Genomic DNA, 17,090 nt, shown 5'->3' with positions numbered 1-17,090 from the left:
GGATGGTTTTACTAAAACACGTTCTAGCTTCGATGCCAGTGTATTTGTTATCCTGCATTGAGGTACCTAAAACGATTATGAGAAGCTTCTACACGATCTGCTCCAACTTCCTTTGGGGATCCTTGGACTATGGCAAAAGACACCATTGGGTGAGTTTCAAAAAAATCTGTAGGCCCATGGGGGAAGGGGGCCTTGGCCTTCGCACTCTTGAAGATATGAATGCAGCCTATAGGTTGAAGAGACTGTGGAGAATGATGTCAAAAAAGTCGTTATGGACAGATTTCTTTAAAGCAAAATTCTTGAGAGGAGAACACATCATTCTGGCCCAACCCAATCGAATTGGGTCTAGAACATGGTGGAAGGTGTTGCAAGTGCATGATAAGTTCCTATCAAATTGTAGGTGGTTGATTGGCAGCGGTAATGTCTTGCTCTAGCTGGACGATTGGCTAGGTGTGGGCCCTCCAATAGATTTTGTGGATAACGCCTTGCAAGTGGATCCTAGTACCATGGTGAAGGATGTGCTTAGCGAGGAGGGGGAATGGGATAACGATTTCCTGAACAGGATTAACTCTACTGAAGTGCCCAACAAAATAGTTGGGGGAACTTCTTCATCTCAAATAGGGATGATAAGCTGGTGTGGACACCGAACTTGAATGGAGCTTTCACTCTGAAATCAGCATGGCACTCCATCCGTATAAGGTCGACAGTGGTTTCTTATGCCAAGTGGTACTGGAATAGCTTATTGCCGACCAAGGTGGGGTTCTTTACTTGGCAGCTTATGAATGGAAGGATCCCTTCAGATGAGGAATTAATGAGACTTGGGGTTCCTATGGCTTCTAAATGTAACTGTTGCGGCGAGCCCTGGAGGGAAACCACTAACCACATGTTACTGTATGGCGGCACGGCAGCTAAAGTGTGGGCCTATTTTGGTTGATTACTGGATGTGGAGATCCTTCCATCCCAAAATACGAGAAGCAGGCTGTCCTTCTGGCATTCTAAGGCCTCATCGCGGGGAGTGTGTCAGTTCATCATTAGTTTGGTTCCTTCTCTGATTGTTTGGGAGCTGTGGAAAGAAAGGAACAAGAGGAGACATGGGGATCAAAGAAGGGTTGTTTCGATGGTTATTGCTAAGGTGAGATTATGGCTGCATGAGTTTACCTACCCTCCTAGCCTTGGTAAGGACCTCTCCTTGAAGGAAGATTTAATCCTTCAGGTGCTTAATGTTACACCTCCAGCCCGATGACAGAAAGCAGCCATTTCGGTGTACTAGTGCCCCCCTTGAGTTGGGTGAAGTTAAATATTGACGGCGTGAGCAAGGGTAATCCAGGGCCAAGTAGAGGTGGGGGAATTGTGTGGGGAGCCAATGGTAATATGTTGATTGCTTTCTCCAACTTTTACGGGGTCTGTTCTATAGCAGTGGCGAAATTGAGGGCCCTCTGAGATGGCCTTAGATTATGTGCTGATATGGGTCTTGTTGGCTGCCAAGTCAGTTCTGACTCTGCAACCACGGTGCAGTTTATCACTCGCAAAGCATGTAGCTTGTGGAATTGTTGGTTCCTCTTCCAAGAGGTCATGGACTTGGTTGAATCCCTAGGGGTTAATATTTGCCTCACTTAGATTATTGTTTATTATGGGAGGGCTTGTAGTTTAATTGAGAATAGAGAGTTGAGAGAGTGTTCTCCTTTGGGCAGGGGTAAGGCGGGCTATGTCCCCCCCCCCCCCCTTTTGTATTTCTTTTTATTGGTTTATCCTTAATAAAATCTTAGGGGCTGGCCCGGGTCCCAGGTGATGTTCGGGATAAAATAAAATAAAAAGTTGTGGAGATCGACCTTGGAAACAAGAGGCTTTAAGATTAGTATATCAAAGACAGAGTATCTGGGTCGATCACACTATGATGGATGATGACATAGTTAAAATTGAGGAGCAAGAGATACTGCTAAGTAACTATTTCAGATATCTGGGTCTATAATACACAAAGAAGGTGACATAGATGATGATGTTTAACAAAAAATTAAAGTAGGATGGATGAATTGGAGAGTTCCAACCGGAGTTCTGTGTAACCGACACATTCCTTTAAAGCTTAAATGAAAGTTCTTTAGGACTGTTTTCCGACTGGCTATGATGTATGAAGCGGAATGTTGGACAGTTAAGAAGTATCATATAGCGAATATATGTGTTGCACAGATAAGGATGTTAAGATGGATGTGTGACAAAACTAGGACGGATAAAATGAGGAATAAACGTATTAGAGAGCGGATGTGGGAGTCGCCTCGATCAACGACAAACTCCGAGAATGTAGCCTGAGGTGATTTGGCAATGTACACCGAAGGCCTGAGGATGCCGTACTAAGGAGAAGTGATCTGATGCTAATTGAAGAAAAACTAAAAGAGCTAGGGGTAGGCCTAAAATGACCATAGTTGAGGTTGTGAAGAATGACATGCGTAGTCTGAGTCTTGTACCAAGTATGAGCTCAGATAGAGCCTATTGGAGGGCAAGCATCCACGTTATCATCACCATGTAGCTGAGATTTTCCTGAATTCTTGGGCTATCATCTTTTCTCTTACTTTCATCTTTCGTTTTCCATTACTTACCTTTCTTATCTCATTTCTTTTAAGTTTCTCTTACTTTCTTTTCCCTTAATGAGGATCTCAACTTTCTCTACTTTATTTTTGAAAGGATCCATGTAGCCGACCCCATTTAGTTGGATAAGGCTATGTTGTTGTTGTACTTTTTTGAGTTTTTTTTTTGTTTTTTATCGATTTTTTTCCTGATTCTATTTTGGCCGGTCTATTCGGTCTGTCTGATTTTCTCTTGGCTTCTTAGAAGCCTAAAATCTATAATAGAACGATAAGAGTTTGGTTTGGTTTGGATTGGCTGTTCAGTCAGTTTTGGACTGTCCGACCAATTGGGCCAAAAATTGACACCCCTAGGCAGGCAAACTAGGATATATAAATCCCAATTTATATGGACAATGTCCAAATGCCCTTTACAAATGTCAATTTTCAACAAAGATGAAGTTGAACACATGCTAAAGAAAATTTGTAACACATAAGTGGTAAATGATTGAAATTATTCATAAAATTTGAGAAGCACACTGGCCAATGCAAACCATGATTTGTCTACTCGATGGTGGCATAATTAAGTGGGAAATACTAGCTAGGATAATTCCTTGGATATGCTGCATTAGAAACCTCGTGGCAAAATGTGGCAAAATGTTGTTTTTCTTTTTTCTTAATTTATTTTTATTTTAAAAAATATAATTTTATTGATCTACTTTAAACTCACGACAACAATTAGATCTTTATTTGCCCTATTTCCTGATCCGGTCTATTTCCCCAAGTCCTTCTAATAGGGGGCAGAAATGACCACTTTATCCCCTGTTCAAACATATTATCTGAATGAGACCCACCCCCTATTAGAGGGACTTGGGGAAATATACCAAGCGAGAAATAGAGCAAATAATTTTCCTCCTAAAATAAGTAAATAAATAAATTTTGCCGCTCTCCGCCTAATCCATTTCCCCAACAAGTCCTTCTAATAGAGAGTGGAAATGACCACTTTACCCCCATCCGAACACATTGCCTGATGGGATCCACACACACCCCCCCCCCCCCCCCCTCCAACCCCCACCCCCATTGTTAGAAGGACTTGGAGAAATGGACCGGAATGGAGTAGTTAATTTTCCTCCTGTACAAAACTTTGTTTGGAGTTTGGACATTAAGGTAAGGACAGACATTATGATAAATACTGACCATAAAATAAAATAATACATAGATGAAAAAATGTTCTTCGTGCCGCAACATAGGCTGAACCCAGACACATGAACTGGATATTTCTACCATTAAGCGAGATAGGATGGTCATTTCACCCGCCCCATGTATCTTGGCCAGGCCACACAGAACATTTGACCATATGTTCTGGCCGTATACTGTAGGCATGAGATTATTTCTTTTCTTTTCTTTTCTTTTCTCTTTTTTTTTGGGTCATTAAAAGGAAAAAAGGATTTGAAATGAGATCGACTTACCCATTTTCGACTTCTTTGAGAACCCATCCCTTCAGAGTCCCTACCACTGTCATTGCATCCCTCCATTCCTGTACGATAAAGAGTTCTTCAAAATTCTTCTCATGTTCAAGAAACGCTTCTTTAAAACTTCCGGTCTGATGTCGAACATCTGACGGATCAACATCAAAGAATATTGGCAGAACAATCTGATCTTTGGATCTATGGCACTCCACTATCTTGACAAGTTCCTTCAAGCACCATTTGCTATTTGCATAGCCTTTAGAGAAGACAGGAATAGAGACTTTAGACCGTTGGATTGCACTGACGAGTGTTGACCCAATCTCTTTTCCCTCCCACAGTTCGCAGCTATCAATAAAGACACGGATCCCTTCTCTTTTCAGGGCACGGTTCAGGTGACCAGTGAAGTTTTTGCGAGTGTCTTCACCCCTGAAGTTGAGAAATACGTCGTAAGTTGTTGAATATCCAGTGGTGGAGGAGGAGGAGGAGGAGGAAGGCTCGGCCTGTCCTACCATGAAGTTGGAAATAGCAGTTGCAGAGAACATGTTGGAGGACCTCTCTCTCCTCTGTTCTTTGGTTTGTAGACTTGAATTTGCTTGAATTGCTTCCGTTTTCAGACAGTTCTGTGGTTTTAAAGGGAAAAAATAAATAAATTATGGAAGCGCGTGATTTGCAGCATGCTTGTGGGCCTGAGCAGAGGTATGGTGTGGAAAGCATTGTAAAAGAATAAGGACCCTTAAGGGAATCTATTTTGTTAGATTGTTAGATGTCCCTATCACATATTGTACGCGTGTACATCTCCTCTCGATGTCAGTTATGGTCCATGTCACATTGTGTATAAATATGTAACTCCTGATTATTCTAATACAACAATTCAGTTTATCTCAATAGCATCAGACTACCTGAGTCAAAACTAAACTAAACTAAACAAGAAAGTAAACGTCTAAAATTTCTGGAAAACACAAAAAAAAAAACCTTTATTAATGATCCGTATATAGAGTATGTATTGAGACCATACTTTGAGATATTGATATTGTGTCGGGTGATACTTATCGATTTTGAAGGTAAACGATCCTGATATTTTGCTGATACCGTATTACTGTCACAGTACGGATAAGGGATAAAATAGTCAAAAACCCATTTTTAAAAGAGATTCAAGGGTAAAGTTGTTCGATATTATTGATCCATTCTCATACCATATCAGTATTATATCGATTTTGCAAGTGACTAAACCCCGATCCGATACCCTGCACTAAAACTATGATAGAGACTCAACCAATTGTGCCATGTGGATTGTTGATGGAGCATTTCTCAGCATTAGATGTAAATGGATTAGATTGGTCATTTATTTTAGGGTTTTTTTCATGTACCTCTCCTAAGGAATTACAAAAATACCCCTAAATTTTGGAAAATTCTACGTGTCCCCTGAGGTTCTTAAAAGTTAACACATGCCCCCATTCCGTTAGTTTAGGACTAATGGTGTTAAAATCAAGGGATAAAGTGACAAGAATATCTTTACAAGAAAGAAAAAAAAAAAAAAAATCAAACTTACAACTCGTCTTCCCCAAATCATTTAGGTTTGAAAAAAAGGCAGATGAGTTGCAGGGATCTTTAGAACCCAGGAGTTAGTTCCTCTACTTTCTGTTGGTGAAAAATCCAACACCCACACACAGGGGCACAGCGCACGTGGTGGAAGTAGCGCGGGTGTACCAGGGCCTTTGACGCAGGTCCAAACGAAACTGGACACGGCCAGTCTTAGCTTTCGACCAGGACAGAATGGTCCATTCTGATTTTAGACTGGGACGAAACGGCCTGTTTTACCTTCCAGCTAGGTCAAAAATGGCATGTTCTAAGAGGCCGGGCAACGGCCTGTCCTGACTGGCGAAATGGCCTGTTCTAAGAGGTCGAAAATGGCTTGTTCTAACTTCTAACCAGGACGAGAAGGGGATCCTTCCATGCCTGAGTAGTTCTAAAGTCTTTTGAATAAAAACAAATCGTGATGGACAAGGCAAAGAAGAAGATTGAAAATCAAATTGTTGCTTGACAATTACATAGCCATTGAAGACACTTACACTTGCCGTCTACGAACTGTTGAACATGTACAACTTGGTGTTAAACTACGATAACCACACCAAATATCTTGTTGCCAGTAGCGTATCCGTTGAAGTTCCCACATCTTGCTTAGCGATGATTTGTCGAAGCTTGCAAACTTGATTCTCAGGATGGCTGTCTTCTGAAACACGGGCCAAAAGACGTGGCTGTTGGAGTTTCTCACCAAGCAAGGCTTACATGAATGCCCCTTGAAACACAAGCCAATGGGGCATTGGTGGCTGGAATTCAACTCCAACGAAAATTACAGGAAGGGATGAATGATTACATCCTGAAAGATAAAAAATGATAAAATAAAGGTAAATTGCAGATTGAGTTTGTTGATCCGTTTGATGATGCCTTTTCTTCATTGCCATCATTACTTATATAGTTGTGGCTGCCAATCCATTGTAGACATTTGGTGGTTATGTAACTTCCCATCTCCATCACTTCACATTTGAATTTAAATTTGAGCACTAGTAGGTGGTTACATAACTGCACGTAACCTCCTCTACACCTTCCCACCTTGCTGTTCAAATTTCAAAAAGGAACCCATCACATGGTCCGTGTTCGATCAAAGACCGAAAATGAAGTGTAAAATAGGGTGTAAACAATGCCCCTCACAATCCCGTTTGAACGAGACCACACGAGTTCGAATGGGATTGTGGATATATTTTTATCGGTCTCAAGAAATCATGTGGCTGCCAGCACCAATCCACTGGAATGGAAAATAAATCATGCGGCTGCCACCTTCCAACCAAAAGATTTGAGTCATGAAGAAATGGCTCTAATTTCTTCATCACTAAGGAATCTTCATCGCCAAACAAATTGGCATCCAATTATTAGAGCATACAAGATGGAAGTGAAATTGACGAAGTGGGATGTAGTTATGGTGGTTAAAGAAAAAATGGAGATTACGGTGGGGGTTAAGGAGTAAGTGGGCATGTGGAAGGAATTAGAGATAATTTAGGGAGAGAGGTGGTGGAAAGCATGTGAGAAAAGAGAGAGAGAGAGAAATAAAAGGGGGATGAGAGAGAAAAGAGAGATTTAGAAGAGATAAACGGAAAAATATGGAAGGCATGTGAGAGGGGAGAGAGAGACAGAGAGATAATGGGGAGATGAGAGCGAACCTGAAGGAGGACACGTATCCCTTACCCTCTTTCTAATGATGGAAGAGAAAGAGAACCAAATTCATCTTCAACTACCTACGTGCCTTAGTCCACTGAGCCGTAAATCGGCCTCTTGCTCTGAGTATATCTCAGATTTCTCATTTTTCTCATTTTTTTTTTTTTTTTAACAACCCACTCTCTTGTAGAAAAAGTGGTTATGCGACAAATTTCTACCGTCTTTTTTTTTTTTTTTTTTGGCAAACTGAGTACTGAGTCGATCGATCTGATGCACATTTTACACCGCTAGAACTGGAAATGAAGGACCATGACTCCGTGGCTTGGTGCCATGAAAAGGTGAAGGTCCTCTGGCTCTTGATTTCACATCCAATGGAAACTTCGGTCCGACTTCATTTTGACTCTCCGATGGCGTCATCGGCGAAACAAAATTTTAAAAGAGAGACCGTTGCTGCTTACATCAGGAATGTGAGACTCAACTTCGATTTAGGAAGGTAGGTGAAGCACGACAGGTTACTCAATGCAAATGGATTATCTCGCCCTTAATTGCAGGCACAATGGATTATCACGGCATCAACAGAAAGACTTGCCCCTTGCTTGGTAGCGTACCTTCCTCCTCGAACCACCCAAATTCTATTAGACGTAAACCGGTGTCCCTTGCCGATGGACTACGGCCTCTCAATGTTCATTGATAGCGAGAATTGCCCCTAGTTGAGCACATTCTCACTGCCTGATTTGGGAAAGGATTCCCTTTATTGGCATTTCTTCTTCCTCGAACCATCACGATTTTGCTTTCTGGAGTCCCACCAGGCGTGCCAAAATGTGTTGGTGAAAAATCCAACACCCACACACAGGGGCACAGTGCACGTGGTGGAAAGAGCACGGGCGTGCCAGGATCTTTGACGCAGGCCCGAACGGAACTGGACACGGCCGGTCTTAGCTTTTGACCAGCATGAAACGGGCCGTTCTAATTTTAGACTAAGACAAAACGGCCTGTTCTACCTTCAGACTGAGACGAAACGGTCCGTTCTGACTGACGAAACGGCCTATTCTACCTTCCAGCCAGGCCGAAACAAAATGGTCTGTTCTAAGAGGTCGAAAACGGCCCGTTCTGACTTCGAACTAGGATGAGATGGGGATCCTTCCATGCCTGAGTAGCTCTAAGGTCTTTTGAGTAAAAGCAAATCGTGATGGACAAAGCAAAGAAGAAGATTGAATACCAAATTGTTGCCTGACAATTACATAACCATTGAAGACACTTACACTTGCCGTCTACGAACTGTTGAACATGTACAACTTGGTGTTAAACTATGGTAACCACACCAAATCTCTTGTTGCCAGTAGCGTATCCGTTGAAGTTCCCACATCTTGCTTAGCGATGATTTGTCGAAGCTTGCAAACTTGATTCTCATGATGGCTGTCTTCTGAAACACGGGCCAAAAGACATGGCTGTAGGAGTTGCTCTCCAAGCAAGGCTTACATGAATGCCCCTTGAAATACAAGCCAATGGGCATTGGTGGCTGGAATCCAACTCCAGCGAAAATTACAAGAAGGGATGAATGATTACATCCTGAAAGATAAAAAATGATAAAATAAAGGTAAATTGCAGATTGAGTTTGTTGATCCGTTTGATGATGCCTTTTCTTCATTGCCATCAGTACTTATATAGTTGTGGCTGCCAATCCATTGTAGACATTTGGTGGTTATGTAACTTCCCATCTCCATCACTTCACATTTGAATTTAAATTTGAGCACTAGTAGGTGGTTACGTAACTGCACGTAACCTCCTTTACACCTTCCCACCTTGCTGTTCAAATTTCAAAAAGGAACCCATCACATGGCCCGTGTTCGATCAAAGACCGAAAATGGAGCGTAAAATAGGGTGTAAACACTTTCAACGATTTTAACCACATTAGGAAAGGTGATTTTTCTTGAAAACCTACTTTGTTTCCCAGCTTATTTTTATTCCCCCCTCCCCTTGAGCTTCTCTCGTCTCTTTCCTTGCACTTTGTTTTTCCCCATTTACCATTTAAAGTCATTTTCAGAACCCAAGAGTTTGTTCCTCTACTTTCACAATTCTTAACTACATTATTTATTACGTGAAATCCTACTGTAATTTCTGTGGCGTTTCGTATGCAATCGCCCTTGCTGACATGCACGAGTGTAAGGGCAAAACAGAGCATAAAAGACTCAAAGCCGAGAACCAGAATCGAAACCCTAAAATACTTAACGCTAAAGATCAGCCCAGATCACCATTTTGCTGCTTCATGTATACTCTCTTCTCTTACTTTGTTAGTTCGTTCTCTGTTTGTATGTGTACTCTCTAATATCTGTAATTGGGCATTCGAAGAAATTTTGTTTAGAGAAATCATAAGATTCCTAATGAATTCATTTTTAGATGTTTTTCTTGCAAAGATAAAAGTATGAGATGAACTGAAAAGTTTCATTGTAGCTTGTTATGGTGAAATTTAGAAAATTTGTAAATCATCATATTTGGATTTGGTTTCACAGGGAAAGCTTTCGAAAACGAATAATTCTGATTATCTGGTAGAAGATCGGAAAGGGTTTGAGACATGGAAGAACATGACACCTGAGGTAATAGTTTACATGAGCGCTTTACAAAGATAGACCCAATTGATATCTTTAAGTTATTAATTTTCCTTTTTTGTATTTTTTCTTAAATTCCAGGAGAAGTCCCCTTTTGTCCTTCAATCGGTAACGGTGAAGTTAGCATACTAAAAAGTTTTGCTCAAAGAAGAGGAGGAAATGGAGGAATTGGAGGTAGAGAAACCGCAAAAAATTGATATGATCATACCGTAAGATCCGGATCCTTGCACTCATCATCCTTTTTTTTTCAAATCCTAAACGATTTGGGGAAGATGAGTTGTAGGTTTTTTTTTCTCGTAAAGGCATTTTTGTCACGTTATTCCTTGATTTTAACACTGTTAGTCCTAAACTAACGGAATGGGGACATGTGTTAACTTTTAAGAACCTCAAGGGAGCACACAGAATTTTCCAAAACTAAGGGGTGTTCTTATAATTTCGTGATATCTCAGGGGGACATACGTGAAAAAATCTCTTTATTTTCCATACTTGAAACTTTAGGGGTGCAATTTTGGTCTTGACAGCCCGAACGAACCTGCCCTAGGCCCAAACATGGGCTGGTTTGAGATACCTTGGCTCTAAGGGCAGGTCAAGGTTGAGAATTTTTGGCACTAAGTCAGAAAATGCCTTTAGGGTTTGAAATACTTACATTGAGGAGAGAAACAAATGGTTCCACCGACGATTCTCAGAAGACGATGTGTGCTATTGCAAAAGTTGCAGACGAGAGAATGAAGACAGATTGCAGAGGAGATGAAGAAGAGGAGAGGAAGAAGACATTGTTCACGGTTCTATCATGGTGAGGAGCTGAAGAAGAGAGGAAGTTGTCATTGTTCACGGCTCTAGGAGATGAAGAAGAGGAGAGGAAGAAGGGATTCAAACTTGGATTTCACGATCGGGGTTCATAAGAGCATATGGCTTCTTTTTGTTTTGAAAACCAAGCCGACCAGTCAGGTTTGGTCTATTGTGGCCGGTCGGCTTGAGTTTGATATGAGCATAAACCAGAAACCCTCACTTTTGCAAGAATTTGAACTGTGACCGTTGGATCGGGATAAGGACACGTGTCAACGTCAAATGCCAAGGCAGGACGATGGCAGGACAAACCACGTCAGTAGAGGATCTGAATATCCTCCCCCCCCCCCATGGTCAAGGCCAATTAGGATCAGCCCTAGGACAGGTCAAGGTTGGCTTTTCTAGCTCTAAGTCAGGGTCGAGTCGGGCTTGGGCCCAACTAAGGGCACTCAAGGTTGGGTTGGGGTTTTAAAAACCCCCGCCCAACCCGACCCTGTTGTAGCCCTACATAAATTTATTATGTATCCCCCCATTTGTTTGCATGCACCATCTTTGTTGTCTCACCTCTCAAATATGAAGACTCTGAACCATATGTACCTTTTGGTAGTATTGATTGTTTGAAACTTTTCATAATGTCCAAAATAATTGCCAGAGGAAAGTATCAGACAGCTTCTACATGCCTCACTAGAAATCACAAATCATAAAAGGGTGTCACTCTATGGAAAAGGAGACATGACCTTTGAGGTGGGAAAGGTATGCTTAGGAAAATTACGGATTCTTTAGCAATTTCCATAGGAAAGAGATCCTCTACGGCACAGCTGCGCCCAAGTGGCCTGAGCAGCGTAGACATAGGGCCACGTGCATGACCGCCTTATCTCACTCGGGTAGGGGTAAGGCGTTCATTGGGCACAGCCTTGTGTTTGCGCTGCTCAGGCCGCTTGGGCAGCTGTGCCGGTAGAAGATCTGGATCCCTTTCTATCTGGGGCCTATGAAGCTATTACTAATACCCTTATAGGAAAGTTATTTGAAACTTTGAATGGGTAGAATTATTTAGGGGTGTCAATAAAGCCCGCTCGGCCTGAACCCGCCCGAACCCGACCCTGATTTTTCAGCCCGAAGGGCGGGTTAGGGTTTAGAAATAGCTTGACCCTGGCAGGGTCGGGTCGGGATCGGGTTTAGGCCTCGGGTTGAGCCCGGCCCGGCCCGATCCGACCCTGAATTTGTTTTTAAGTATATATATATATATATATATATATATATAGATATGAGTAAATTACTCCCCCCTCCCCTCGATTATGCTCTAATGACAAACCCCTCCCCTGCATTCCCAAGATTCTATCAACCGTACCCATTCCGTTAAAAAGGGCTGTTAAGTGATAGGAAAAGACTATATTACCCTTTTACAGTTTATCTAAAAACCCTATTCTAACTTCTCTCTCCTTGCTCTATCGTCTCCCACCTATGGAAACGAGAAAGTGAAGATGGAGAGTGCATCTTCCACCTGCTGAAACAGCCATTGCCGCAACAACCTGCAACTGCTTGGACGTGCATCTTCCATCTCCGCTTGGACCTGCAACCAACTCCCATCTCGGTTATTCTCTCACAGCTTGGACCAAAAAAGATGAGTGGAAAGTGGAAATTTATTGGTGAAAATGGCACTCCACAACATCCACCTGCTCAAATACAGATAAAAGATACGTTTATGACTATTTTGAGTGCGTCTCTTTCTCACCATCACTATCAAAAACGTTTCTTTTAGAAGCCCAGACCCAAAAAATCAACAAATTAATGCCAGACGATTAGAGATTCCATTCCATGCATGTACTGGAGGTAAGAAATTTACAGTAAACTCTTCATTTTTTTAGGAGAATTAATTTAAAGCCATGGCCACCATTTCTATTGTTTGAGTACAGTAAATGGATCAAAACCCGATTCAAATAACCTCTTAGATTCGTCGTTTATTGAAGATTCAGAAAAAAAACACTTGAGAAGTTAGTTGGGAGCCAAATTGGCGGATTTCCTTTAAATCAGATTTCTGACTTTTTATTTGCATCTTTGATTGGTCTCTATCCAACTTTAGGAGATCTGGTTTGAAGTTCTAAACTGCTCTCATATCTATTTGCCCCATTTGTGATGAATTTTTCAAGAACCTCTTACTTCTCCACACACAGTTTTGATTCTATGAATGATCACAAGTGGGTTTTTTGGGGAAGAAGATTTTATCATTTCTGTCCAAACAGAGTAGCAAACGATAACTATGATGCTCAGGACTCCAGTAGTTCAATTCCTCTGTTCTTTGGAGTTATCCTAATTGGAAATCCATAATCTTTTCACAAACTCAGAATGAAGATTGATATGATCCAGCTTCTCTGATTAATGAATAATAACTCATCGTTCTCTCTCTTTCAAATAAAACAAAACGTATTAAGAAAGCGATTCGTCATTCGCTCATACCGTTAGCCATTAGCCAACCACTCGTTTCGTGCACATGGCACATGGCACAGGCACGATGTCTCCACAATCTTCCGTGGGACACACTTTAATTGCACCTCTACTTGCTGAAATGAAAGACAAGGGAAGCTCATTGTGCTAAATCTCTTCAATCAAGAAAGTGCAGTTGTATCCCGATAGGTTACAAGAAGTTTTGATGAATTAAATTTTCTTAAGGTCGTATGGTTTACCATTAATAGTTTCTGATTCAATTGGGGATTAGAACTTATGGATATAATTGCAGAAAATAATTCACCTTCTTTAAAAAATGAATTTTGTGTTTATTGTCTGAGAACAATTCAATTTTAATGGTGGCAAAGCATCCTCAATTGTTTATTTCACTGGCAACTGTTGTTGTTCTTACCATAGTTAACCTCCCCTTGAATTTCCATTTGTTTGTATTTTTTTTCTTCAGAGAAATTTTCAAACCTTTATCCTTTTACACATGGTCAATTCCAATCGGGTTCAAACTTAACCCACCTATAGTGGGTGATTGCACCAGAGCTGCCAACTTTGTTTGAACTTCTTCTTCTTATGGACTGGATATGATGATGAAACACCTTACCTTCAACAACTTGGTTGTAGAAGAATAGCGCCGGAGTGTTCGACTGAAACGAAGAAGAAGCTCTCTGGTTCTGCCGGAGTGTTCAACGAGAGGAAAAAGAGGAGAACTGAACTTCTTGAAGTTCTCCGGTTCTGCGGAGTGTTTGAACGAAAGAAATAAGATTCGTAATCTCGATATCATTTGGAGTGGTCGAACGAAATGAAGAATATCTTCGCTGGTTCTGCCGGAGTATTCGAACGAGAGGGAAACTTTCGCTGGAATGTTTGAACGAAATGGAGAAGAAGAAGAGATTTTGTCTATTTTTATTAAGGGGTATTATTGGTATATCAGAATAATAAGGGCATTTTGGGGTTTAAATGAAAATATTTTGGGTGATGTCATCACTTAACAGCCCTTTTTAACGGAATGGGTACGGTTGTTAGAATCTTGGGAATGCAAGGGAGGGGAGAGTCATTACTCAAAACCCAGGGGAGGGGTTTGTCATTCAGGCATAATCGAGGGGAGGGGGGAGTAATTTACTCTATAGATATTTATATATATTATATTCTTCTTTATCCCAACAAAAAATAATAAAAAAAAACTCAAAACTCTCCAAACCTAAAAGTGACTCACGTTTCAATCTTTCCCTTCTCTTTCCCTTCATGCGCTGTCTCCAAACCCTATCTCTTTCCCTTCCAAGCCCCATCTCTTTCCCTCTGCGATGTCTGGATTAGCCTCATGTATCATTCTCGTTTGGAGTTTGGAGGAGAAGGCTGATGAGGAGTCTCCAAATCCCATCTCTTTGCCTCTGCGAAGTCTGGATTAGCCTCATCTATCGTTCTCGTTTGGACTTTGGAGGAGAAGGCTGACGAGGAGAACTGCAAGGCGAGGTTGGACCAATTAGGTATGTCCGATTGTTCTTCTTCTTCCGTATCTCTCTCTTGATTCTGTCTCTCGCTCTCTTCTCTTTGCTGTTTCTCCTTCTTTTTTTTTTCTTTTCACTGGGTCGAACCCTAGAAGGGGTTAATCGAAGTTTCAGAGGAAAAAAAAGGGGTGGTGGGCGTTTTCGCTGGGAATCGACAGTGGTGTTTTTTTTTTAAAGTCAAATGGGTGGGTTTTAGTGAAAATTGAAGAGGTTATTTGGTTTGGGGTCAAGGAAATGGATGGGAATGAGATTCGAAGGGAGGAGCGTTTTGCTGTGGAAGTCGAGGTTCTTTGTTTGCTTGTTTGTTTGTTCGCTGTTACAGGCTTACAGCAGGGGGTAATGAAAAGAGAATAGGTTGTTACTGTTGGAATCGGGAGGGGGGGTTGGGGAGATGGGGCTGCTGTAGATTTTTTTTACAGTTCTCGGTTGCAGAGTGCAAAGGCATGGACGACAAAGACGGTCTCACTTCTTCTCTCTTCTTTGAGTTTACTTCTTTCGGGCTCTTACTGAGTTTAACATTCATTCCTCTGGAGTTTGAAAGGGGTTTTCGGCTGCTAGGTTCTAGTTTTTTAAGTGAAAACGAGAGAGGAAGAGTGAAAACGAGAGAGGAAGAGTGAAAACTGGTGTGTTGACATTTGGTTCTTCGGTGTTCTAATCGGAAGTTCCCCTTTCATTTCAAGTCTGGTGAATCTTGATCGGAATCAATTCATCCTCAATCTGTGGATGTATTACGGTTCATACTGTAATCTGTCTTCTCCAAAGCAAGATATCTCATTTCACCCCCAAAAAAACAAAAAAAAGCATGGATGACAAAACTGTAAAACAGAGATCTCTTGAACTTTTGAATTAATGGATGGAAACAGATACATACCCAAATCCATGTCTTTTCTTAGATAATTTTTTTTCTTAAATTTATTTTGGATTATTGAATACTTTTTTGTGTGGTTTTTAGTAATCCGACCTTCGGGTTAGTGTGATGGTATGAACTTGTTTGATTTTATTACTGAGGACTTGTAGTACTGTTGTTATTTTTCTTCTTGCAATCTATCTTCTATCTTTTGACTTTCACGTTTTTTCTTTCCCTGTTGCATTTGTAAATAATTAAGCTTAGAAAGGAGAGCAGAATGGGGAGAAATTAGGAGAAATTTCAGATCTCAAGCTAACGAGATTCATTGAGTGCACTGTTTATAAGCTGTTCTTTTTTACTGCTTTAATTTAAGTTAAAATATTTTACTTGCAAGAGGTGGAATATGACAATCACAATGCTGACAATTTTAAAAACTTACAATCTGATCAACTTTGGCATAGTAAAAATTACAGGCATAACAACCATTTTCAAAAAAAAAATAAATTAAAGTCAAGGTCAGTTCAGGGACAGGGTCAATCAGGGCCAACCCGACCCTACCCGACCCTATCAGGGTCGGGTCAGGGTTGAGGGTTTCTTGGCCTTGCCAGGGTTGGGTCAGGGTCAGGGTTTAGATTAAGGCCTCTAGGGTCAGGGTCAGGGTTTAGGCAGGCCCGGCCCAACCCGACCCATTGACACCCCTAGAATTATTGGTGATAATTATCGGTCATGCTTGTGGAAATATCAAATATATTATCATCATTAACAACAGTTGCCTAATGCAGTTGGTGAACTATGGTGCGTTTCATGCCTATGCATATCAAGAGGTCTTGAGTTCATGCCTCCTAGCTGTTATTCCCCCCTCCCCCACCCCCTATATATATATAGTCGATATTGATTTCTGTTTAGACCCACAATGACAAACCTCTCTTCTTAATAATGTTATTCCTATGGCACCTACTCAGAGATAAGCTATACTTCTCCATTGATTGTGATAGTACTCACTCCTTGTGAAGAAAACGAATGAGATCAGTGTTTTTTGGTGAAATTTACCGTTTTTAGAATCTATGGAAGTATGAATGATCATCTAGAAATTCTTTTTTAGCAGACAAAGTAAGTATAGTGTCTAATGTAATAAGAAAGTTCAGGAGGAGAGTGTGAACTTCTCTCCGGAATTTGTTGTACTTAAGAATTTAAACTAGGGATGTAAACGGATCGAATTCGGTCTGATAGTGGTATTATCATATTCGTATCCGTTTATATTCGGACGGATTCAGATAATATCGTATCGGTATTCGGACGAATTCGAATAATTTTCGGATAATGATTTTTTGAATACAGATTCTCCTAAATGGATATGAATACAGATCGAATACGATTTTTCGACTATCCGTTGACATAGTTACCGTTTTTATGATGAAGGTTAGGGTTGAAACTTGAGAGTTCAGTTATTACCCTTTCTTCTACTCTTCTTAGTCTTTTATTCTCTTACGTTTTTTACTTTTGATTTTTTAATAGATATGTAATTCCATGTAGCACATTGCATAAAATAATATATATAAACCAATGACAAATCTAGAAAAAGAATCACATTATCTTAACTTATAAATTTATAAAACTAAGATAACAAAATCCAATAAGGTAACTTAAAAGGATAGACA

At 40.8% G+C, this 17,090-nt stretch overlaps 2 protein-coding genes across 3 annotated transcripts in view; both read right to left on the bottom strand.

The window, feature by feature from the left end:
- The window catches only part of LOC122639728 (disease resistance protein RUN1-like), a 48,838-nt gene extending 44,255 nt beyond the window's left edge, over window positions 1–4,583 (bottom strand). The window contains exon 1 of one of the 2 annotated variants that reach the window (XM_043832660.1): window positions 4,022–4,583. In XM_043832660.1, the coding sequence (XP_043688595.1) occupies window positions 4,022–4,566 (545 nt within the window). In that variant the 5' untranslated portion in view covers window positions 4,567–4,583. The remainder of the gene's footprint in view (window positions 1–4,021) is intronic. The other variant, XM_043832661.1, reaches the window with a different exon arrangement.
- The window catches only part of LOC122639727 (disease resistance protein RPV1-like), a 118,452-nt gene that overhangs the window by 72,469 nt on the left and 28,893 nt on the right, over window positions 1–17,090 (bottom strand). The window lies entirely within an intron of this gene.

The sequence above is a fragment of the Telopea speciosissima genome, chromosome 9 (assembly GCF_018873765.1).
Source record: "Telopea speciosissima isolate NSW1024214 ecotype Mountain lineage chromosome 9, Tspe_v1, whole genome shotgun sequence".
Lineage (NCBI taxonomy): Eukaryota > Viridiplantae > Streptophyta > Magnoliopsida > Proteales > Proteaceae > Telopea > Telopea speciosissima.
This window is presented reverse-complemented; position numbering and strand designations above follow the sequence as displayed.